At 46.8% G+C, this 24,934-nt stretch overlaps 1 protein-coding gene across 2 annotated transcripts in view; it reads left to right on the forward strand.

Annotated features, from left to right (window-relative positions):
- Positions 1-22,017: 22,017 nt before the first annotated feature.
- The window catches only part of SGPL1 (sphingosine-1-phosphate lyase 1), a 42,687-nt gene continuing 39,770 nt past the window's right edge, over positions 22,018-24,934 (forward strand). Inside the window, exons 1-2 of one of the 2 annotated variants that reach the window (XM_080937521.1) lie at positions 22,018-22,136; positions 23,066-23,127. In XM_080937521.1, coding sequence (XP_080793647.1) covers positions 23,101-23,127 — 27 coding nt within the window. In that variant the 5' untranslated portion in view covers positions 22,018-22,136; positions 23,066-23,100. Of the gene's footprint in view, positions 22,137-23,051; positions 23,128-24,934 lie in introns of those variants that run through there. The other variant, XM_080937522.1, reaches the window with a different exon arrangement.

The raw sequence follows: 24,934 nt of genomic DNA on the forward strand, positions 1-24,934 counted from the left end.
AGGGAAAATAAGAGAGAGAAATGCCTTAAGTACTGGTTTGCAGAGAAACTGGAGACCTGAGTACTGTCAGAAAGAGGAGTAAGCTGGGCTGAATGGGGAGACTGAGATAGGAAGGTTATCTCTAGCTCAAGGCCAGCCTGGGCTAAACAGAGAAATCCTGTCTAGCATAAATAACAAGGACTGGGAAAAGACAGGAGAGGGGGGGACAGAGAAAGAAAGAAAGACAGGCGGGCAGATGGGCAGACAGACAGACAGGCAAACAGAAGATGCAGGGATGGGGGAACAGGGAGGAAGGAAGGGAGTTCTGCCTAGGAGTGGTTGGATGTGGGGCCCTCTGCCTCATTGTCTCAGTAAGAGAGAACTAATATTAGACTTTACAGAAAAGGCAGAACAGAAAGTGACATTTCAAGAGGCCAACAGCCCCCCCCCCAGGTCAGATAATTATGAATTCATATGGAAACAAGGCACAGGGTTTAGTGCCTTCCAACAGTTTAAAGGCTTGTCATTGCTTCTGCCTATAAGTAGCGTGTCTTCCTGACAATTTCACAGTAAGCTCCCCATCATGAAAATCTCCAACAGGCTTCCTGTGTGCCAAGCACTGTGACATCCCTTCCAGATGTTTTACCTCATTTAACCCTGGAGCGGAGGAAATTGGAGACCAGGGTGACCTGCGTGTTGTAAATGTTTCTCCCATCTGTGGCTTGTTCGTTCCTCTCTCTCCAGTGTACTGGTTTTCTGCTCTCCCCACCTCCTGCTGGGGATTGAACCCGTGGCCCTGAACTCTCTCCCCAGCCCTTCTCTGATTACAGGCCTGCACCGCCAGGCCAGCTCTAACATAATCTTCTGAGAAAGATAAATTTGATTTCAATCAATCTTACTCTTAATAGTTTGTCTACCTGAGGCTATGAAGATTTTACTCCTATTAGTTTTTTGAACCTTGTCTGGCTTATCTTTGGTCAACTGGAGACAGGTTTTGCAAATGGCGTAGGACGGGAGTAAAGAGATCTTCCCAGATCCCTATTTATTTGAGCTGGGTGTGGTGCGTCAAGCCCGTAACTGTAGCCTTTAGGAGAGGCTGCACTAGGGCTCCGCTGAGCTCAAGGCTAGCCTAGGTACAGAGTGAGACTTCTTCCAAGAACAAACAGCTGGCAAGATGGCTCCATGGGTGAGAGGGTGAGTTGCTTGCCACCAAACAAACCTGATGACCTGAGTTCAATTTCCAGGGTTTACAGGGTCAAAGAGAGAACTGACTCCTACAAATTATCTAGACATACAGGCACAAACACACACACAAACACACACATACACATACTCCCTTACACACACATACACACTCATCCTCACACATACACATTACTCTCACGCATACATACTCTGACAGACACACACAAACACACTCACTCTCTCACACTTATAGATCACACTCAACATACACACACATCACTTTTTCATTATATACACACATGCACACTCACTCTCACACATACACACATATATATATACACTCTCACGTACACACATCACTCACACACACAAAAAAGATTTTTAAAGCAACAATAGGGCTGGAGAGATGGCTCAGTGGTTAAGAGCACTGACTGCTCTTACAGAGGTCCTGAGTTCAAATCCCAGCAACCACATGGTGGCTCACAACCATCTGTAATGAGATCTGATGCCTTCTTCTGGTGTGTCTGAAGACAGTTACAGTGCACTCATATATAATAAATAAATAAATATATAATTTTAAAAAAGGCAACAACAACACAGCTTCCATACTTATGAACTTGTCTCTGAGTGTCTGTGGAATTGTTACACTAAGCCTGCAGTATCTTAACTACTGATGTTTTCAATTTGTCTATCCCCGTTTCCCTCCTCCCTCCCTCCCTCCTTCCTTCCCCCATTCTTTCGTCCCTCCCCCTCCTCCCCTTGCTCTTTCTTTTCTTCCATTTCTTTTCTTGGTGCTAGTCAAGGGCTGTCTCACTAGCCTACAGTTGAAACCCTTGCTCTACTTTATGTTTTAAAACAAGGTCATGTTAGTGTGCACAGACTGGCCTTGAACTTTCCTGCCTCGGGCAGGGATTATAGGCATGCAGTCCAAACCCAGTTTAAGTCCATCTTGATACACACTAGTCTCAGACTGCTTGCTTGGAAGGGCTTTGTTTGTTTTAAAGATTTGTTTGTTTGTTTGTTTGTAGTATAAGGGTGTTTTGCAAGTGTGGGTGTCTGTTTGCCACATGTGAGCCTGGTGCCCACAGAGGTCAGAAGAGGACACTGGATCTCCTGGAACTGGAGTTTCAGAAGATTGTAAGCCATCTACAGCCTGGGAATTGGACCCAGATTCCCTGAAAAGGCAACAAGAGCTCTTAACCACTGAGCCATCTTTCTAGCAACCCCAGGGCTGGTTTCAAGATTTCCTTGGCTATTGTCATTCCTTTGCCTTTTCTGTGTAAGTTTTAGAGAACTCTTACTGGTGTCCACAAAAGCTTTCTGAGGTTTAACCGGAATCAATCCCAGGTCTTGGAGAATTACAATCTCCAGTGTGTTGAGCCTTTCCATTTGAGAAGACACCATTGCCTCTCCACCCTTTTGTTGGTTGGTGTTGAATGTTTGTTTTTGAGTTTGTGTGTACCTGTATGTGTGTATCTGTATGTGTGTGTATGCATGTGTTTATGTGTATGTGTCTGTGTATATGTTTGTGTGTGCTTGTGGGTGTCTGTGTGTATGTATGTGGTATGTATATGTGTGTGTATTTGTGTATTAATGTGTGTCTGTGTGTGTGTTTGTATGATGTGTGTGTGTTTGTGTCTGTGTATCTGTGTGTGTTTGTGTCTGTGTGTGTGTTTGTGTGATATGTGTGTTTGTGTCTGTGTATCTGTGTGTGTTTGTGTCTATGTGTCTGTGTGTGTTTGTATGATGTGTGTGTGTGTTTGTGTCTGTGTATCTATGTGTGTTTGTGTCTGTGTGATGTGTGTGTGTGTGTGTTTGTGTGATGTGTGTGTGTGTGTGTGTGTGTGTGTGTGTGTGTGTGTGTGTTTAGACAGACTCTCCTTGTGTAGCTCTGGCTGACCTGGACGACCTGGACCTTCCTCTACAGCCCAGACTGCCCTCCACTCACAAATACCCACCTTCTGGGAAGCAGAGAGTGGTGAACACTGGGGACTGAGCTCCATCTTCCCTTTCTAAGTGGAAAGGCACAACAGAGAGATGAAATTTACCTCATGTTTCCAGATACTCACAGATGAATGGCTTAAAATAATTGTCTGGGGCTAGGAGATGGTTTGGTGGACCCAAGTGTGATTCTCAGCACCGGCCTTAGGCAGCTCACACCTACCTGCCTGCAGTTCCAGCCGCAGGGGACCTGGTGCTGCAGGCCATTGAGAGAATCTGCGCTCACATGCACACGCCGATCCTCTGGACACATAAAAACTGAATCTTAACAACTGATCATTCTTAAGTATACAGCACAGAGACTGAAGGGTTAGAAATAGTTCACTGCGTTTGGCCGGTAAACAAGGTTTGTTTTCCCGAGGGAGACTTACCTACAGACACGGGCACCTATTATTACAAGTGAACTTGGAGAAGGAGTTTGTGAAAGACACCACCTGGCTCTTGAAGGATTCCACCTTAAAGAATTTCCTGGTTGGGCTGGAGAGATGGCTCAGCGGTTAAGAGCACTGGCTGCTCTTCCAGAGGTCCTGAGTTCAATTCCCAGCAACCACATGGTGGCTCACAATCATCTGTAACCAGATCTGGTGCTCTCTTCTAGTCCGGAGGCACATATGCAGGCAGAATGCTGTGTACATAATAAACTAATACATATCTTAAAAAAAAAAAAAAGCCCCCCAAAAACCAAAACCCAAAACCTTCCTGGTTTCTCTTCAAGCTGAACTTCCCTTGATAGGCACCCCCTACATCTCAGCCATGGTGGGCTGAGGGCCTGTGGACAGCCTGTGAATCATCTTGGTAGCAGAACAGGAGAACAGCACAAGCCACTGTGCTGACAATGTCGGGGCTTTCCCGAAGGGACATGGGCCCCTGTGTTCCGTTTTCTCACATAGCACACGTGCTTCTAACCTGAGCTTTTAGTGTTCCTTGCTTTCATATGGATTTTATTTTCTATGTACCTGCTTATTCCTCTTACCTTCCTCTTTCTTTGTCTTTTATTTATTTATTTATTTATTTATTTATTTTGGCCCCCTTTTGATTTGTATGTGTTTCTTAAAATAGGCTTCTCACTGTGTAGTCCAGATTGACCACAACTTTGTTGTTGTTGTTGTTTTGAGACAGGGTTTCTCTGTGTAGCCCTGGCTGTTCTGGAACTCACCCTGTAGAGCAGGCTGGTCACAAATTCACAGGTCTGCCTGCCTCTGCCTCCCAAGTGCTAGGATTAAAGTATGTGCCACCACTGCCTGGAAGCCACAAACTTATGATCCTCCTGCATCAGATTCCTGAGTGGGAGTAAAACAGAGGTGTGGCAGCCCACTGAGCTGATGGCTGTCTTAATTCCTAACATCATCCTGAGCTCTTACTTAGATTCACAGTTGAGGAGACCATGGTATTAATAATGAAGTTATCGATAGTTGATTTTTAAGTGTTTCAGCTCTTTAGAACCACTGTAGCTTCTTCCCATGAACCTGTCCAACTTATTGGGAACAAATGCTACCTGACCATAGTTTTACTTTTTCTTATCCAATGAATAGAACTAAGTATATTTTCCTATGGCTGAGTGCTGCCATTTTGTGGCCTTTGCCGTATCTTTCCAGCACAGGTTTATAGATTTAGCTACCAAAGCAACCACCTCCCTGAGATATGAAACAGCTCTTTTATTTTTTCCTACTTTGTGTATCTGTTCCTGCTCCAAACCCGTTTTTTAAAGATTTTTTTCTGGCTACGCTGTAGGTTGGTGGGAGCTTACCTGCTTCCAGACCTTGGAGAACACCATGCGTTAGTGGGCTCTCATGTAAACTCTGCAAGACGGGCCACAGAGCCGACGGGAAACCCCAGCTCCAGAGACACAGGGTCATCATTATGAACCTATGTGACTGTGGAGGAACACCGGCAGCTTCTAGGCCTCTGTTCCCTTATTTACAAAACAGGGACAAGGATTCCACTAATCCCACGAGGCTGTCTGATGGTTATGTAAGATATGGTCAGCCAGCCCAAGGCCTTCATTCATAAAAAATGAAGCAGGTGGTTTTGAGAATGGCCGCTCTAGTTTGATGTTTTCTCTCTGAGTGTGTGGAAAGAACTCCTGTGCCCACGTGCCCTTTTCTCACAAGCGATACATTCTCCACTTTGTCTGGATTCTGGGCAGTGCCACCCAGTTGCTCAGATGAGGCCTGGCTACAATGAGGTTTGTGTCTGTGCCAGACTCTTGCCACCTGCCCTGGCACTGCTGGTGCCTTGTTATCCTGAGGTCTGTGAGAGAGGTGGGTGTGGCTGCAGAGCCCACCTGACTCCTCCAGGTGACCGAGCCTGGTCACCTGTCATTTGAGCAGGACTCTCAGCTCTGGGGCTGACATGTGTGGGCTAGTCTAAGCCGATGCAGGGGAAAAGTCAATGAGCTGGAAATGCAGGCACAGAAAGGAGCCGAGCTCTCTGGAAAGTCCACGGTCAGGTACCAACGAGCAACCAAAGCATCTTTTCTCCGGCCTTCACCCTACTTCTCTGCTTACATTTTTCTTAGTGCCCAGCGGTCCCCATAATTATGCGTCTCTTCTGCAAGCATACAAGGTCCAACAAGAGAGAGGCTTCCTTTCTCATTCGTCACCAAGCGTGGTGGCCCTTGATCTGGGCGGTAGTGCCTCGAGTCTGCTTGCTTTGTGCTCGCCTGTCAAGCGCCTGCTATAGCATGTGGTGCTCAGTATCATCAAATGAATGAGCCAATCAATTAACTGGTTTCAGGTATTTATCAAGTTCAATTATCTACTACACTGGTGGACCCTTGACTCATTTGTGCTAAGCCTGTCTTGTCTTAAGTAACTCTGCACTGGCCCAAGCTTGCCTCGTAGTTTATACTGTAGTTCTGTTGACTGGCAAGTTCTTTTTAATTAATTAATTTTTTTGTTTATTATTTTTTTTTAAATTTGTATGAGTACGCTGTTGCTGTTTCAGACACACCAGAAGAGGGCGTCGGATCCCATTACCGATAGTTGTGAGCCACCATGTGGTTGCCTGGAATTGAACTCGGGACCTCTGGAAGAGCAGTGAGTGCACTAACCACTGAGCCATCTCTCCAGCCCGACTGGCAAATTCTTACTACTACATGAAATAATTGTTTTCTAGAGACTTCCAGGTTATCTTGATCTAGTCACATGGTGTCTAACACTTTTCGATGTTGTCATCATGGTTACCTTTCAGCTATCTGGAAATGGTTCTCACGCCTCCCTCCTCTCCAGGTTAGTCCCAGACTCATTTACGAGCTCTATCAGGAAATGGAGCTAAAGAAAACAGTGGAGGGACCGATGGGGTGGAGAAACAGCTCGGTGCTTAAGAGTACTGGCCACTCTCAGAGTGCCCCAGGTTGAGTTCTTCCGTCAGCTTCCAAGTCTATCTCTCCGCTTCTAGGGGACCCGATGCCTTCTCCTGGCCTCCACAAGCTCTCTGCACATGGTGGTGCATACACAAGCATGCAGAAACATAGTCCAAAGGTGAGGCGGATATAAGGGGAGAAGGTAAATCGAGGCATAGGCTGATCTTTAGGGGGTCTTAAGTACCAAGGCCAAGGATAGTTTTAGTTAACCAAGCTCCGCATGGTACCTTTCTCCTTGGTATCTTCTTCAGGTATGTTGGGCTTCACTGGCAGACTGCGACCATACTTTGATATGGCAGATGCCTATTTCTGATTACCATGGACTTCCTACCTTAGCAGCCAAGAGCTTTCTGAGTCGCTTGGGGGAAGGCCCAAGCTACCTCCGTTGACCCTCACTGATGCATGTCCTGTGACTGATTCTCTGCCAACAGGCCTTGGCTTTAGTTTGTTTTCGTGGTTGTGATGTTGCAGAGTTGTTGGGCAATCCCTGTAGGGCTTTCTGTTCCCAACCAGAAACTCTGTGAGGCTTCCCTGGAGTCCTCGGGCAAGCCTTGTTGCTATAAACAGTTTGCTTGATTTGTGTGGAAGGGACAGACTGGTATGGCTTCGCAAAACAAACCAGTTTAAACTGAATCTTCAATGGTGGTACAATATGGACGAATGTTAGATGTCTGAATAGGCAGCCTGTGGATGCGACGGAAACATTTGAAATGCTCAGATGCCCGGTTGACAGTTTGAATGAACCTTTGCCACCGGTTTGAGCAAGTAGTTGCCTCTCAGCAGGTTCAAGTAGCCCCCTTGCGACACTGCTTCCGGTTTCTACTAGGTAACTGAGGAGAACAGCAGTCCCTTCAAGCTGGTCCACAAAAGCAGGCTTCAAGCTACTTGTCCATCAGGAAGCAGGTAGGCAGTGGCCACGACAGGGCTCTGGACACCCAGTCTCTGCACTGATATTCAGAGGGAACAAGGAGCTGTTTTGTGTTGAGAACGGCCCTGGCACTCTTCCTGTCTCCTCTGCGAGCTTATCAAGGCTTGGGGTTCTTCTTGATGCCCCTGTGTGCTGCTTGGACAGTAGACAACAGGCTGGGAAATGTATAACAATCAGCAATGTATTGGCACAGGATGCTGGAGGCTGGAAGTCCAAGATGGAGGGGCCAGCATCTACTGAGGGCCTTGTGACTCTGTCATACCCCAGCAGAAGGGCAGAGAAAGGCAGAGAGGAAGAGGAGGCTAAAGCAGATGATGATGTCAACATTAAGTATTAACTCACAAGGGCAGAGGTCCGACGCCCTAATTGCTTCTTAAAGATCCCCACCCCCTACACCCTTACATTTTGCAGACATTTATAACACGTGATCATTGGAAACTTATAACAAGCGAAGATGTGGGGCAAGGTCAGCTGTGCAGCCTGAAAATCTAGGTCTCTTTGTTTTCTGAGTAGGATGCTGAGATAAAACAGCAGTGAATAAACAGAACCTTGTTGTCTCACAGCTCCTGATGGTAAAGGTCAAGGTACTGGGAAAGTGTAGGTGCTTCTGAAGGCGGGGGAGAAGGTTGTTTCCCATCTCTTAGCTTCTGGTGATTTGCCCTTGGTCTAGCCTTCTAAAACCCATCAGAGGGGTTGGGGATTTAGCTCAGTGGTAAAGCGCATACCTAGCAAGCACAAGGCCCTGGATTTGGTCCTCAGTTCCAGGAAAAAAAAAAAAAGCAAAATAAAACCCATCAGCTCTTTTCACGTCTGTTCAAATTTCACCTTTTTAAAATTTAGCTTAGGGGGCTGGAGAGATGGCTCAGTGGTTAAGAGTACTAACGGCTCTTTCAGAGGTCCTGAGTTCAATTCCCAGCAACCACATGGTGGCTCACAATCATCTGGAATGAGATCTGATGCCCTCTTCTGGTGTGTCTGAAGACAGCTACAGTGTACTCATATATAATAAATAAATCTTTAAAAGATTTAAAAAAAAAAAAAAAACAAAAAACAACCAGCTCCTCTGTGTGGTGGTGCATGCCTTTAATCCCAGCTTTGGAAAGCAGAGGCAGGTGTATGTCTGTGAGTTCAAGGCCAGCCTGGTCTAAATAGTGAGTTCTAGGACAGTAGAGTTATATAATAGACCCAGTCTCAAAAAAATGAAATAAACTTTAGCTTAAATAGAGGATTATTGTGTGTGCACATACATGGGTGTATGTGTGTATATGTGTGTCTGTGTGGGATGGGGTACATGTAGTCAGAAGGCAACTTCATAGAGTTGTTCTCTTCTACCTGTACCTGGGCTCTGAGGTATCAATCTCTATCTGTCAGGCTTAAATAACAAGTGTCTCTACCTGCTGAGCCGTCTGGCTGACCACCACTTAACCCCCCAAGGATGGTATCAGTCATCTGGGGCAAGGCACCTAGCCTGTCCAGTGGCTACAGGATTACTACAGTGATTTCATTTTCTAGTAGTTAGTCTGGGAACCTGAGGGTTAGGAGTTCAACACAGGCATCGTCATGGGCATAATTTATCTCAGCATCAGCACCAGACACCACCCTGTTGGTTACTGTTGTACTGATTCTGACTTATGGGAAACCATAAAAACCAGAAATTCTGTGGTTGAGGGAAAGGCCCCCGTTCTGCCCCAGTCAGTTATAGGCAGAGCCCATTAGGGATGGGGAGTGAGCTCAGCTGGTAAGTGCTTGCTGTGCAGGCTCTGACTGGTACAGCATATGCCTGCCGTGCGTGAGTCTTCGGACAGGATTGCCAGCATTGCCAAAGAATAAAATAAAACAAGATTCTGTCTTAAAACAATAAACCGATAAATAATATAGATTAGTAAATAAAATGGAGAAAAGGTATGTAGGGTTTCTATCTTGCCCTGGAAAATAGACATGCTGAACCCTCCTCTCTCTCTCTCCCTCCCTCCCTCCCTCCCTCCCTCCCTCCCCCCCCCTCTCATTTTTGGTTTTTCGAGACAGGGTTTCCCTGTGTAGTCCTGGCTGCCCTGGACGCACTCTGTGGACCAGGCTAGCCCTGAACTCACAGAGCGCCCCCTGCCTCTGCCTCCCAAGTGCTGGGATTAAAGGTGTGCACCGTTGTGCTCTGCCCCGTCTGTTTAAAGCTGCTGTGCCTGTGGCCCCCACTAAGCCCCCAGCCTCTACTTGCACACTTTCCTGCTTTCTTTCCAACAGCCCCAGCACCTTCTAACCCATCATACAGAATCAACAAGCATTATTCATTGTGCTTACCTCTTCCCCCACACCAGGGCAGGATCAGAGATCTGTCTTGCTCAACGACACACTCCACACCCAAGATGTTGACACCTAGCAGTTTTAATTGTTGAATGAATGGACAACTGAGTCTGCGGCCTACATTCCCAGATTGCAGGTCATTTGACCTACCCAGGGCTCCTGAAGGCAAGTGCATTGGTCACATATGGCCCTACACCTCTCTGGCTGCTGACCTGCATGCCAGGCCCTCCTTTGGTCTTCGGTCACACCAGCTTTGCTCAGCCAGAGCCTCTCCCGCCTGTCTCTGCTTGGCTAGTCCTTAGCAGTCTTATGTGTTCAGCTGGGACTGTTCGGGGTCCCTGTTTAGGTCAACGCCACTCAGCAAGGAGAGGGACTTATTTTAGACTTTAAGAAACAAAAGTTCTGAGAAAAAAATTTCAAATTTAATTTTGTGGTGTGTGTGTGTGTGTGTGTCCAACCTTGAATGCCCTCTTCAATTGTTCTTACCTCTATGAGACGGTCTATTACTGAGCCTGGAGCTCACTGATTGCCCTAGACTAGCTGGCTACCTAGCTCCAGGAACCCTTTGTCCCACCCAGTAGAGGATTACATGTATGCACTACTATTTCCATCTTCTTAAAAAGTTTTTAATTTATGAAGAAGTTATTTTATGGGGCGGGAGAGATGCCTCAATGGTTAAGAGCACCGACTTCCAGAGGTCCGGAGTTCAGTTCCCAGCAACCACATGGTGTCTCACAACCATCTGTAATGAGATCTGATGCCTTCTTCTAGCATGTCTGAAGGCAGCTATAGTGTACTTTAAATAATAAATAAATAAATAAATAAATCTTTTTAAAAAGAAGGGTTTTTTTGTTTTTTTGTTTTTTTTTTTTTTGTTTTTTGTTTTTTGTTTTTTGGCTTCACATGTGTTTGTATGCTACATGAGTGCTTGCTGTGCATGGAAGCGGGAAGTATGAATGACTGCGAGCTGCCACGTGGGTGCGGAGATCAAACCTGGGTCCTCTGCAGCAGCAGCTGAAGCTCTCAGCCTCAAGTCATCCCTCTAGCCCGGGTCCGGTGTCCTCTTAGGTGCTCTGGTGACAGGTACTTTACTGACTGATCATCTTCCTAGGCATGTTTTATTTTTTTTAAAGACGGGGTGTCACTGTGTAACCCAGAACTTGTTACACAGACCAGACTTGCCTTGAACTTGTGTCAGTCTTCGAACCGCTCCCTAAGCACACTCAGCTCTTACTCTCAGTCTTTAAAAAGATGATCTTGTAAAGATAGATGGCTGCTGACTCTCTTGACCTCTGATCTGGAGAACTCTGACCTCTGACCTGGAGAACTGTGCTGTCTTGCTTTCTGTGAGTCCAGTCCCTCTGAGTCACCCTGGAAACTGGTACTACTGGAACATACCAGGAGAAACTTTACCCAGGGATTTTAGATAAGGTGAACAGATAATCATGACCAATGCAAGTTTTATAAAGAGCAACATTTAATTGGAGCTGGTTTACAGGTTTAGAGGTTCAGTTCATTATCCTCAAAGCAGGAGCATGACAGAGTCTAGGCAGGCTCGGCGCTGGATGAGCTAAGAGTTCTACATCTTGTTCTGAAGGCAAATAGGAGAAGATTGTCTCCCATATGGCTAAGAGGAGGGTCTCCAAGCCCACCCCTACAGTGACACACTTCCTCCAACAAGGCCACACTTCCTATCAGTACCACTGCCTATTGGTCAGGCATATTATAACCTCCACACCCGGTTTGCAATAATTTTATTGGTCTCTGTTTACCCAGGACTTAGATTACCCTTGCTTCTTCAATTAGGCTCTGTTTGTTTGAGTAAGGCAGGGAGCCAGCCCGGACTCTGAGGACATCTGCCCATATCGTTCATCCTCCCAACAGAACCGGGACAAATGCTTCTCCAACAAATGATTGCAAGGCAGACAGCCCTTCCTAGGAACCTGGAGTCATCAAGCAGAGACCTCTGGGAAGCGAAACCCAAGTAGCCATAGAGAAATCTAGACTAAAGATGTGGGGAGTAGTTTTCCCTTTCTACCCAATCATGATGTAATTGATTGAAAAGCTCTTTGGAGGCTGGGCACGGTGGTCCCTTCCTGTTATCCCAGTACTTTAGGTCGGACGGCAGACCGACTTCGGCTACATAGTGAGTTTGAGGCCAGCTTGGGTTGTGGGAGACCCTGTCCCCTGCCTGCTCCCTGGAAATAAATGCAAGGCAGAGGCTGAGACTGTTAAAAACATGGGCTGGGGTTGGAGAGATGGCTCAGTGGTTAAGAGCACTGACTGCTCTTCCAGAGGTCCTGGGTTCAGTTCCCAGCAAACCACATGGTGACTCATGATTATCCATAACTCCTGTTCCAGAGGATCCGATGCTGTCTTCTGTAGGCCCTGCACATCCATGTCGAACAGATATACATACAGGCTCCCTTTAGAGCATCCTGGAAATGAGAAACGTGGTTACAATTACAGAAATACTTCCCTTGGAATTTGGCGACAGAATGCAGAACCTCATGAGAAAGGTGCATCTTTCATTTTGGCCAAAAGAGCCAAACTTTTAGCTTCACTTCACATATAAAAATCAAGGTTCTGTTTCTTTTTTTGTTGCTTTTGTTTTTGTCTTGTTTGTTTGTTTGTTTTAAAAGAGTCTGATGTATAGTCCAGGCTGGCTTGCAGCCAAGACTGGCCTCAAACTTGTGATCCTCCTGCCTCAACTTCCTAAGTGCTGGGACGTACTCAGCTGTGGCATTTTATGTTTTGTTTTGTTGGAGTGGAGAAGTTGCTGGTTTCATTATTCCAATAAGAAATACAATTACAGTGTTGCAAGCTACTGGTATGTTGTGTTTGAAAATTTTAAAGATTTACTTTGTGTGTGTGTTAGTGTGTATGCATGTGGTGTGTGTGTGTGTACAAATATGAATGTGGGTGTCTGCAGAGACCAGAAGAAGGTATCTGATCTTTTGGGGTTGGAGTTAACAGTTGTGAATTACCTGACAGGGATGCTTGGACTCCAACTCACTTTCTTCGAAAGAGCAGCAAGTATTCCTAGCCACTGAGCCTCTCTCTAGCCTGAGAAATTGTCCGTTTTGTAGTTTGGGGAAATTCCATGCCTGATGACAAGACTACTCACATAGTAATTGAGACACCAATCTCTGTCTGGCCTGTATGTGTAGCTCGTCTTTGTGATAATAGCATGTCATCAGCTCTGTGACAACCCTCCTAGAATCTTTATGGCTTTGACATCACACTGAGTTTGAACTGAAGAACAAGGTGCTTCTGACCTCCTATCCCCTGCCCTCCTCCTCCTCAAAGCCTAAGGAGGGGCTTTATCTTCTGAGGTTTCCTTATCTCCCCAGAGATCTAAAGAAAGACTCAATTGTCACCTGCTTCTCCCTCCCCAGCAGTGTCATCACCCAGAGCAGAAAGAGACTCAGTGTTACAGGCTCAGTCGCCTGTTCTAATGGCTGCCCCCAGGCAACTTACCTTACCTGAGAAACCTTTTATGTACTTAGCAAGGCAACCTTCATTGACTGTGTGTCCCCTTGTCACAAAGTCCTTGGGTAACCTCTCAGGACCTTAGATAAATGTCAATCATCCAGATTTCTTCAAGGATTATATTTGTGGGGCTCCTGCTTGGAATCCTATGACATGATTATATGGTTTCTCTCCTATTCACCTGCCTACCATCAACTTACTTCATAGATAAATCATCGAACCTGCAGAAGGTTAGTGAGACAGGAGGGGAGGAGGGGAGAGAAAAGAGTGAGAGAAGGAGGGGAAGGGGAGAACTTCTTGTCATTTGTTGTCTCTGCACCTCCACGTGCACACACTCTGCACTAACACCATAGCACGCAGCTTCCCTTGCAAAATTATATCAATAAGCATAAAACATTTTTTAAAATGAATTTGATCTTGGGATAGTCAAAGGGAGTTATAATAATAGAGTAATGTATTTGATAGGTTTGAGGACTTACTGATCTCCAAAAAGCAATATCTAATGGCTCCCAGTAGCCCGGCAACCTACAGGAGCTTTGTAGGGGCTTAGAGAGAGGCCGGTGGGGGGACGGAGCAACTTGCTTAGATATAGTCCTCAACTGTGCATAGTTCATATCAGAACTCTGAGAGGGATCTGGCTATGGTGGAATAATGTTTGTAAATGTCAATGGGAGTGATGGGCCCAGGGTGGGCATTGGGTAACGCTGCTGCTGAAAGGAAAAGATGATGGGGCACCAATGAAAGGAAAAGTCATGGGACACCAATGTTGTGAAAAGATGACATCCCGGGTATCGGGACCAATGTTAGGGGAAGGATGAAGAGAACGGGGGGGGGGGGGGGGGCATATGGCCCATAGAGGTGCTGCGAGGCCTGAGGGCAAGGGGGATGCCTCTGAGGGACCCATGTTGGGAATCCCTTCCCCCTGAGGGACCAGCCACACAACGGTATAGTACAGAATTAAGAGGGTAGTAGAGGTAGGGGGGGGGGAGAGAGAGAGAGAGAGAGAGAGAGAGAGAGAGAGAGAGAGAGAGAGAGAGGAATAGAGGCTGGCCATGAGCACGTGGAGGGAGGGGGGGAAGGGAAGGGGAAGAGGAGGGGGAAGGGTGGGAGAGAAAGGTTGCAAGAGGCTAACAGGCCTAGAGAGGCAAGAGCAAGAGAGAGAGGAGGGGTCAAGCATCTCCTTTTATAGTGTCAGGTCACTGGGGCGGAGCATACCTGACAACTGCTGGGTAATTGAGGGGTGGGGTATACCTGGCTGTTGCTAGGTAACTGAGGGGTGGGGTTTACAGAATCCCAACAGTTGCAATAGGCCTCAGTGTGACATTATAAACTTTTCCTTGATGCCAGAGAGATGGCTCAGCAATTAAGAGCACTGAGTGTTCTCCCAGAGGTCCTGAGTTCAAATCCCAGCAACCACATGGTGGCTCACAACCATCTGTAATGGGATCTGGTGCCCTCTTCTGGTGTGTCTAAAGACAACTACAGTGTACTTATTATATATAATAAATAAATCTTAAAAAAAAAAAGAAAAGAAAAAGCCAAACCAAACACATAAAAATAAATAAATAAATAAACTTTTCCTTGAGAGTCCTGGAAGCCCAGCTCAGAGAGAACAACAATCCTATTCCTTCTGACATATCTGACAAACTCTGCATGGCTGAGAGAGCTCTGATGAGACAGAAACGAGAGAAAAACTCAATGTTTTCCAAAGAACAACAGAGTCAGACATGACGGCACTGGGATGTGTGACCCTCCACTCTGGAGGCAGGAGGATTAGGAGTTTAAAGCCATCCTCAGATACATATAGAATTTAAGACCAGCCTGGACAACATGCTATCTATGGAAGTAAAACAAAGACAAAGACACATGTGCACGTACACACACACACACACTCACACACACACACAAATAAAATAGCTTGTGTGTATAGCTTAGTTGGCAGAATGCTTGTTTAGCATGTGTGAAAGTCTTGGGGGTCAATCTTTTTTTATCTTTTCTTTATTTTAAAGATTTATTTATTTATCTTATATAAATGACTACACTGTCCTTGACACACCAGAAGAAGGCATCAGATCCCATTACAGATGGTTGTGAGCCACCATGTGGTGAACCCAGGACCTCTGGAAGAGCAGTCAGTGCTCTTAACCAATGAGCCATCCCTCCAGCCCCAGGGTCAATCTTCAGCACTTCATAAACTGAGCACCCATAAAGCCACACACCCATAATCCCAGCACTTGGGAGGTCAAAACAGGAAGAGACCACCAGTTCAAGGTTGACTGAGTTTGAAGCCAGCTTGGGATAAAGACCCTGTCTCAAAAAAACAATGAAAATAGATGTAGTAAGCCCTGTAGTTGAAGGAGGCCCACCCTATGCATTCTACAAACGCAGCCCTTCTTGCTTCTCATCGCTGTGTAACTTCAGTGTTTCTCACTTTTAAATTGCATTTGTGTGTGTGCTTGTTCAGAGACCATCTTGTGACGTCAGTTCTCACTTTCCACCATGTGAACTCCAGAGATTGAACTCCAGACAGCACGGTCCTTTACTTTCTGAGCCGGCTCACCCAATCTCACTTATATAACTTTGTAGCATATGCAGAGACCTTGGACAGAGTTTAAAGGCTGGTGCTGTCCTCAAAGACTAGTGAATACATTGGCAACACTGTATCCACCCCTCACATCCACCTGGCTGGCACTGAGGAGAACTTGTATGTTATCAAAGGAGGATGCTGGGTAAGAAGCCAGTCTTCCAGAGTAAGATGGAAGTTATCTAAGCTGTGTGGAAAGCCGAGTCATGCAGTTTAGCCTGAGTGTCTTTTATTGTTGTTCACATTTAACCATTGGAAAGTTAAAGAAACAAAAAACAGAACAAACCCTCTATGGGGTGGGGTGGGGCTAGCTGAGGACCTCATGATGTATGTCTGATGACAGGTCACCTCTCTTCAAAGTTGTTTTGTTGTGGCTCCTAACTGGCTTCCTTCTGCCAAAGGAAGTTTCTATTTGTTTTACCTTTTGATAAAGTTAATGCTTTTGATGTTTTGTTTTGTTTTGTTTCGTCCACAGAAGGCATATTTGGGAAGGGTAGGACTTCCTTGGGAAATTAGTTTTGTGAAGGCTTGGTCACAGTGTCTTTGGGATTGAATACCTAAGACATGCCCCTAGACAGAACAAGGGGCCACTTAAGCCATGGTGTGTGTGTGTGTGTGTGTGTGTGTGTGTTGTGTGTGTGTGTGCAGTGACTCACTGTTCCTCTCTGCTTGTCATATGGCAATGACTAGGCATTTACTTTGTTCTGAGGCACCTCCCTTTTACCCCTCCCCTCTCCCCACTGTGTCCATCTGCCAAGCCTTTGGGTAATCTAGTAGGTGGCCAGTAAGGTTGAACCCAGCCTGCTCCTGGAACTGTATGTTCATTTCTGGCTTCTTTTTGGGTCCACTGGCCTTATGAAACCTTTTTGTTTTTGCGATGATTTCTCTATGTATTTCTCTGGCTGTCTTGGAACTCACTATGCGCTGTGGAGGCTGGCCTTGGACTCAGAGCTCTGTTTACCTCTGCTTCCCCAATGCTGCTATTAAAGGCATGTACTAACTGCTTATGAACTCTTTGTTGGATTCTGCAAGTTACTTTCCTGATTTCTTCAAGGCTCATATTTGTGGGGGTCCTTTTTGGAATCCCATAATCATGTGGTTTCTTTCCTGTTCATCTGCCTAATGTGAGCTTATCTTGACTTTTTCAGATTCCTTTCTAGCGGGGTCTCAGAAGCCACAAATCTCAGATCTCCCCTTAGCCTTGGATACACACACACACACACACACACACACACACACACACACACACACATACATACACAGAGAGAGAAAGAGAGAGAAAGAGAGAGAGAGAGAGAGAGAGAGAGAGAGAGAGACAGACAGACAGACAGACAGACAGACAGAATATGAACAAGGACTGTCAGGAACTCAGGAGTCAGAGCCCACTGTGGTGATGTTTGCCTTTGATCCTAGCACTTGGGAGGTAAATTCAAGGCCAGCTTGGCTACTACAAAGCAAGTTCTAGACCAGTCAGGACTACACAGTGAGATTCTACTATTGGCGAATTTTTGTGATACTTTTCTGACTTTTTTTTTTCTAAAAAAGATTTATTTATTCATTATATATAAGTACACTGTAGCTGTCTTCAGACACACCAGAAGAGGACATCAGATCTCATTCCAGATGGTTGTGAGCTACCATGTGGTTGCTGGGATTTGAACTCAGGACCTCTGAAAGAGCAGTCAGTGCTTTTAACCACTGAGCCATCTCTCCAGCCCTTTTCTGACTTCTGATATCCACCACCCTTCCAACTTTTACTTTACTTTGGTCTATTTACCCCCAATGTTAGGTAGGAAAGAAAGGAGGTTAGAGGATAAAGGGGATATAGACCTCTTTAGACTGCTTCCTGCTGATTAAGAAGTTGGGTTCCATTTTCACTGTCAGGATAGCCAATTTCTTCTTCTCATTTCTTTGGTCCTAATCATTTGATAAGCTGCAAGAGCAGGAAGCAGTAGCAGCAACAGCCACCTCAGGTCTTCTCAGGGCTCTCCTTTTTATACCATCTCCAGTGTCCCCAGAATTAAACTATCTGCTGCTGGCAAAGGTCATGGTCATGCCCTCCTAGAGCACAAGGCAAATTACAATCACCTGTTGTGAGGCAGACTCTTACTCCACACCTGGGATTAAAACAAAAACATATTCAATAATATAACTGGTTTTTTAAAGATTCATTTATTTATATTATGTATTATGTATATTTCACTATAGCTGTCTTTCAGACACACCAGATCCCATTACAGATGGTTGTGAGCCACCATGTGGTTGCTGGGAATTGAACTCAGGACCTCTGGAAGTGTAGTCAGTGCTCTTAATCGCCGAGCCATCTCTCTAGCCCGTAAGTGTTTTTTTTTTTTTTTAAAGAAAACAAAAGTCTCACTACACTCTATCTAGAAAAAAAAGGGGGGTAGGGTGGGAGACTGTGCCTGTACTCAGAGGAGATATCTCTCACTAGGCAGTGGGTGGCTATCATTTTAAGCAGAACCAGATGTGCTGGTGTGAATACTTTCCTCAGTTGGTAGGTAAAGACACCGCAGTGAAATCTTCTCAGCATAAACTGAACACACCACGTGGTGGTGGTGGTGGTGGTGGTGGTGGTGGTGGTGATGTGTGTGTGTCCCAGAGTGCCTTCTTTCCTTCCCTCAAACTCTGCATGAGGGAGCTGTCCAGCTCCTCACTGGTTCCCAGCCACATTTAGTTCCTCGAAATCTCTTGTTATCTTAGGAGGTACCAAGAAAGGGTATCAAAGGGACAGCTTGGAGACATAAGTTCTCCTTTTAACACACATGACCCATGCATGTTCATTAAACTCCATAAACAATTGCAAGCAAATGCATCGTAATAAGAACACTAGCATTCTCTGCAAACGGTGTGTATGTGTGTGTGTGTGTGTGTGTGTGTGTGTGTGTGTTTTCTCAGATTGTGTTATGTAAAGACCAACACCTGGGAGCTGTTCTTGGGAAATGACAGTTTTGCTCAAGGTGGTTTAGGCAACGCTATCAGTCTCTAACGCTATCAGTCTCTCACCAGCCAGCTGAGCTTCGGAGGAGGCTCCAAAGCTTTAGGTTTCTGTCACTCTTTTCTTCCACCCTCATCCTACCCTTTCTCTGTCAGCTTCTTACACACACACACACACACAGAGGGAGAGAGAGAGAGAGAGAGAGAGGGAGAGAGGGAGAGAGAGAGAGGGAGAGAGAGAGAGGGAGAGAGAGAGAGAGAGAGAGAGAGAGAGAGAGGGAGAGAGAGAGAGAGAGAGAGAGAGAGAGAGAGAGAGAGGGAGAGAGAGAGAGAGAGAGAGAGAGAGAGAGAGAGAGAGAACATGCAAAAGCACCAGGCAGAGTCAGAGACTGACAGGAACTGCGAGTTCAAGCCTGCAAGCCTAGACCTGTTTTGTAGTCTCCACTCTGCTGAGAAGTGCCAGGTGCTACAGCTTTCTCCAGCCAAAGTTTTGTTGTGTATGCTCTATAGAATCCATCAGACAAATAGCTAAAGGCCCCTTGCTCTTTGTCGTCAGGAACCAAGTCTCCCCTAGGTTCCTTTAAAGTCTGAAGCCTTGGCTTTTCAGCTAAGCTCTACTTATGTGTCTTTGGAAGATGGAAGATGCCATCTTCTCTGGTCTCTGTGGCCTTGTCAGTTGCAGAGGAGGGATTGAGAGTCAAGGGACCTGGGCAAGCCAGGACATAAAGTAAGCATGCACTTAGTTTGTCTTTCTGGGAAGGATCAGATGCATGTGGGGGATCAGACATTGCCCTCCAGCCACCTGGGTACATGAATTCTATATTCAAGAGTGAGGGACTAGGGAGATTGCTTAGTAGGTGCAAGTAAGAGGACTTCAGTTGGAATCCCCAGCGCCATGCAAAGCCATGCTCACTAGTGTTGGGGTGAGGGTGGGGGGCTCATACAGGTGGATCACTGGGTTCTGATTATCCACACATCATCTGCACTGGTGCATGGGATGCACAACCACACACATGTACACACACACACACACACACACACACACACACACACACGAGGGAAGAGGGAAGATATTCTTAAGTTTTAAATAATTCTGCATGTACCTGGCAGCTAAGGAGAGGGCTGGAGACAGTACCTCTGATTGGAAAAAGTCTTAAAAGAGGGACAGAAAGTATCCAGGGTGGGTCTTATGTAACTCTTGAAGAACAGGCACTGGAAGGGGTGTGTGTCCACCAGGGGCTATCTCAGGGGATCTGGATGTCTGAGAGGGGTGCCTTGGGGCTTTTGGCTATAGAAGGGTGAGGAAGGCCCCAGCAACCTGCCAGATTCCTTCATGGTCTTACCTGCTGTGTGAGGGAGAGAGAGAGTAGGTGTTGCCATGGGATGCAGAGGAGGCAAAATGCCCTGGACACACCAGGTGGAGATAAAGGTGGCATTGCTAACCATGCTTGTCACTGCTTTAATTGCGCTGTCACCTGCTCCAGCACATACGTGTAGTCATACCTATTTGAAAGTCAGTTTTGTTTTGCTTTTTTGTTTTTCCCAACTTGGTGTGAAGGATGACCTTTGTGACCCTGGTGGGCCCTTCCTCTTGAATTGTAGTGATTCCCAGCTTTGCTTCTGAAAATACCATTTCTGCCCAGTATTTATACCATTTGTCCTCTGTTTATTTACTTTGGGGGAGTGAAGGCTGGGGTGGTATTATTTCCATTAACCAAGTTGACATGGTGTTTTTCATCAGACATCTTTAACTTTGATGGGGGAAGTCAAGTTTCTAACATAGAAGAGACCAAGGGCCAATCCCTTGCTCACTCGGTGAATTCAACACAAGCTGAAGTCATCTGGGAGGAGGGACTATCAATAAAGAAAATGCCTCTATGAGATCCAGGATACAGGGAAGCCTGTAGAGCACTTCTTAATTAGGGACTGATTTGGAGGAGGGCCCAGCCCTTTGTGAGTAAGGCCACCCCTGGCTAGTGGTCCTGGGTTCTGTAAGAGAGCAGGCTGAGCCAGCCATGGGGAGCAAGACAGTAAGCAGCACTCCTTCATGGCCTCTGCATCAGCTCCTGCCTCCAGATTTTTGCCCTGTTTGAGTTTCTGTCCTGACCTCCTTTGATGAACAGTGCTCTGAAAATGTAAGCCAAATAAACCCTTTCTTTCCCAGGTTTCTTTGGTCATGGTGTTTCATCATAGCAATAGAAAGCCTAAAACACTCGATAAAATCTCGAAGCGCTTTAATGATCCAGGTCAGGTGGTTGCTTAAATCAGTCTTGTTTGCAAGACCCACACTGGCTGGAAGTGACCAACTGTGTCCAGAATGCAAAGAGTGGAGGCTGGGTAGTAGAGTCTTGTTTTGAAGCCCTGGTTGGCCTCAAAATTGGAGCTATGTTCCATCCTCAGCCTCCTGAATGCCGGGATTCAAGGCCAGTTTGTATCTCACACGACAGAGCGAGACCTTGTCTCAAATGAATAAATACTAACCATCCCCCAAATTGCTGAGCGTAGTGGCTGGTACACTTCTACAATCTCAACATTTGTGAGTTCAAAGTTATCCTAAGATACACGACCAGTTTGAAGCCAGGATAGCTTATGTCAGAACATGGCTCAAAACAAAACCAAAAATTGTTAGAGGTCGTCCTAGCTTTCTGGAAGGCTAATGGTGAGCTGGGAGAATACCTAGATCAAAGCCTTGCCTGCCCTCCAGAAAGAGTTCAAAGCCAGTCTAGGCAACTTAGTATAAGAGTCTGCATCATAAAATAACAACAAACAACAATAACAACAAAAGACAAATAAAAAGAGTAGCTCAAATAAGTTGTAAACCAACAGGGCCAGTCACTGGCACTGAGACCCCCAGACACCCTATCCGGCTTAGACACAGCCCCTACCCCGCCAGCAGGCGGCGCGCACGCCTGCACGGCTCTCGGCGCCCCGAACCTCAGCGCGGAACCTCTGAATCCTGGCGCCACAAACTCCGCCTGTGTCCCCCCCACACCACAGCTGGGAACCCATCCATACCCTGCAACCCGGCTCCCCATCCGACAGGACCCAGTCAACAGTCGGTGGGCGGAGGATTGCAGAGCGAGCCCAGCGCAGAGTCGGACGTGCGCGCACCCTACAGCCGCGAGGGCGCGCACGCCCGAGGCCCCTGGAGGCGGGCGGGTACCCCAAGGCCATTTCCGGGAGGGGCGGGGCCGGGGCGGCGCACCTCCAATCTCGGCGGCGGCGGCGGAAGGGGGAACCCGGGTCCAGCGAGCGGCGAGTGAGTCGCTCGCAGAACCGAGGCGCGTGAGGTGGGCGGCGGCCAGTTGAGCCTCTACGAGGAAGAAGGCGCCGGGCTTCGGCTAGAGGAGGTTGGAGCGGCTGCGGCGGGCGGGACAGGGCTGGAGCAGTGGGGAGCCAAGAGGAGCTGACGGGATCAGGGCCGGGGGCTCAGGGGAAAGGAGGGAGGCCGAGCTGAGGGTTGGGGGGCCCGAGAGGGATCCCGGCTGAGCGGGAGCTGAGCTGAGGGGAGCCGATCTGTGGTTCAGGGAGAGCTGGGCTGAGGGGAGCAGGGCCTGAGCCGAGGGGAGCCGGGCCTGGGCTGAGGGGAGTGGGGCCCAGGCAGAGAGGGAGCTGGGCTGAGGGGAGCGGGGTCGAGGCTGAGGGGATCTGGGCTTGGGGGAGCAGGGTCGGGGCTGTGGGAGAGCCGGGCTGAGGGGAGCAGCGTCGGGGCTGAGGGGGACCTGGGCTGGGAGAGCCGGACTGAGGGAGAGCTGGGCTGTGGGAGAGCCGGGCTGAGGGGAGCAGGGCCCGGGTTGAGAGGAAGTGAGCTGAGGGGGAGCTGGGCTGAGGGGAGTAGGACCTGGTCTGAGGGGGGTGGGTCCCTGCTCACGGGGAGCCAGGCTGAGGGGTGTGGATTCCCAGCTGTGGCGTAGGGGAGACGCAGGCGGGAGTTTGTAGCCAGGGCTGAGTAAGTGGCGCCAGGGTTCAGAGGCTCAGCGCCTGAGGTTCGGGGCGCCTGAGATCAGTCAGCGGCTGAGCGGGGGAGGCAGGTCAGGCTGGAGTAGCCCAAAGTCTGGCTTTACCGAGGTGGAGCCGTGGGCCGGGGAAGGGGCGTGTCCCTCGCGTGGACTCGGCTGGGTTCTTGTCTTAGGGACTCTGGTGTTCGGGTTCAGCCAGAGTGGGGACAAACCAGGCAGGGAAGTCCAGAACCTTCCAAGGGGCCAGCCAGGCAGCAGATCCCCGCTGAGAGGCGACATCTGCAAACCTTAGAGTAAACAGACGAGTTTCCCCTTTTCAGACGCAGAAGCCCGGAGGAGCCATCTGCAGAGGAAGATGCCTAGTACCGACCTTCTCAAGTTGGTAAGTCCGAGCAAGGAAGGGACTCATCCCTTCAGTCTTAGTCAGAAGGCTCAGAGTCCTGTGGCCATTTCCCCTCTGATGCTTGCTTTTGCTCAAAGCTGAACATTCTCTGACACTTTTTTGAAAACTGGAGTTAATGATCAGGGTGAATAAATGGATGAATACGGTATATGTGGAACTTACAAGTTCCTGGAGAATCTTTTTACAGCCATTACCGATGGCTCTTCGCTCTTCCTGCTCCTACCACTAGAGCCCATTGCTTTTGTTTTGTTTCTGAAACAATGGCTGCCTATGGAACTCAGGGTGGCCTGGAACTCAGCAGATACACTTGGCTTTGAACTTTTAATAATTTTCCTCCCTTTACCTTCAAGTGCTGAGCTTTTTGTTTGTTTTGGTTTTATGGTCGGTTTTTGGAGACGAGCACATTATGTAGTCCAGGCTAGCCTGTACTATGTAGATCAGGCTGACCTGGAATTCTAAGAGATTTACTTGCCTGAGCCTCCTGAGTGCTGGGATTAAACAAAGGAGTAACCAACCATAAGCTTGTTTTGTTTTTGAGACAGAAGGTCTCAGTGTAGCCTAGGATGACCTTGAACTAGCAATCTTCCTTCAGCCACAACCACCTAAGTGCAACATCCTGCTGGGCTTTTTGAGACATTTCACTCAGTATACAGGATGTCTATGAACACCTTGGAAAGCTGGAGCTGACCTTGAACTCTGTATAGTGCAGATGAGAGACTACTATTTGCTTAGTCTTCAGAGCCTAATAAAAAGTCCACTGAAAATAGATTCTTGTCCCAATTTTTATGAATTTTCAGTAGGTAATAAATAGCCCTATTAACTTCAAATTTTTATTATAAGAAAAATATGTTTAGACATGTTGGAAACTAAATAAAAAGAATCTCTCTATCGCCCTTCACCTCTTCATTGCAACAATCTGTTACCAAGAGACAATTGCTGTTGGCGTATTGGATGGCTAATTGAGAGCAGTTCTTACAATGAGAAGTTGGTGGCTTTCCTCTCATGTGTCTGGACGTGTATGTAAATGCTGAATATGCATACAGAAGTAGACTATTCTTCCTGTAAGGACTTGTGTTTATTTGCAGGGGAGGGTTAATAAACGTTTAAGTCTCCTTAGGACTTACATTCACTTGTATATTTGGAATCCTTCTTGTTCTGAGTAATTTTTCTTGCTGTCATCATACCCATTGATGACTTCTTGGTACTGTAGGATGGAGATTTTTGTTCCAACTTATTGCAGTAAGGAATTGACACGGATATGAATGATCCATGACAAGTCATTTTTCTAAAGATAACAGATTGCATAAACGTGCTTTCACTAAAAAGGCGATCATCTTTCTTAACTATAGTGTGTTATTGCCTGGGATTAAGAAGTTTTTAAAAAAGACCAGTCCTAGGTTTTCGTAATACATTTTTATTATGGTCTGAGTTCAAGGTTTTCTTTCTGCTTTTTATGACACATAAAACTGTTGTGCCAACTGGAAAAGGGGACCTAAGAAAGTGAATAAAACAACCTCAGTACAGGAAAATGTTAAAAAGTATGTGTGTGTGTGTTTTCAGGGTCTTACCTGCTAGGCAAGTGCTATACTTAAATCCTTGTCACTTTTTTTTTTTTTTTAAGATTTATTTATTAATTATATATAAGAACACTGTAGCTGTCTTCAGACACACCAGAGGAGGGCATCGGATCCCATTACGGATGGTTGTGAGCCACCATGTGGTGGCTGGGATTTGAACTCAGAACCTCTAGAAGAGCAGTCAGTGCTCTTAACCACTGAGCCATCTC

This window comes from Micromys minutus (assembly GCF_963924665.1).
Source record: "Micromys minutus genome assembly, chromosome: 25".
NCBI classification, from domain to species: Eukaryota; Metazoa; Chordata; class Mammalia; order Rodentia; family Muridae; genus Micromys; species Micromys minutus.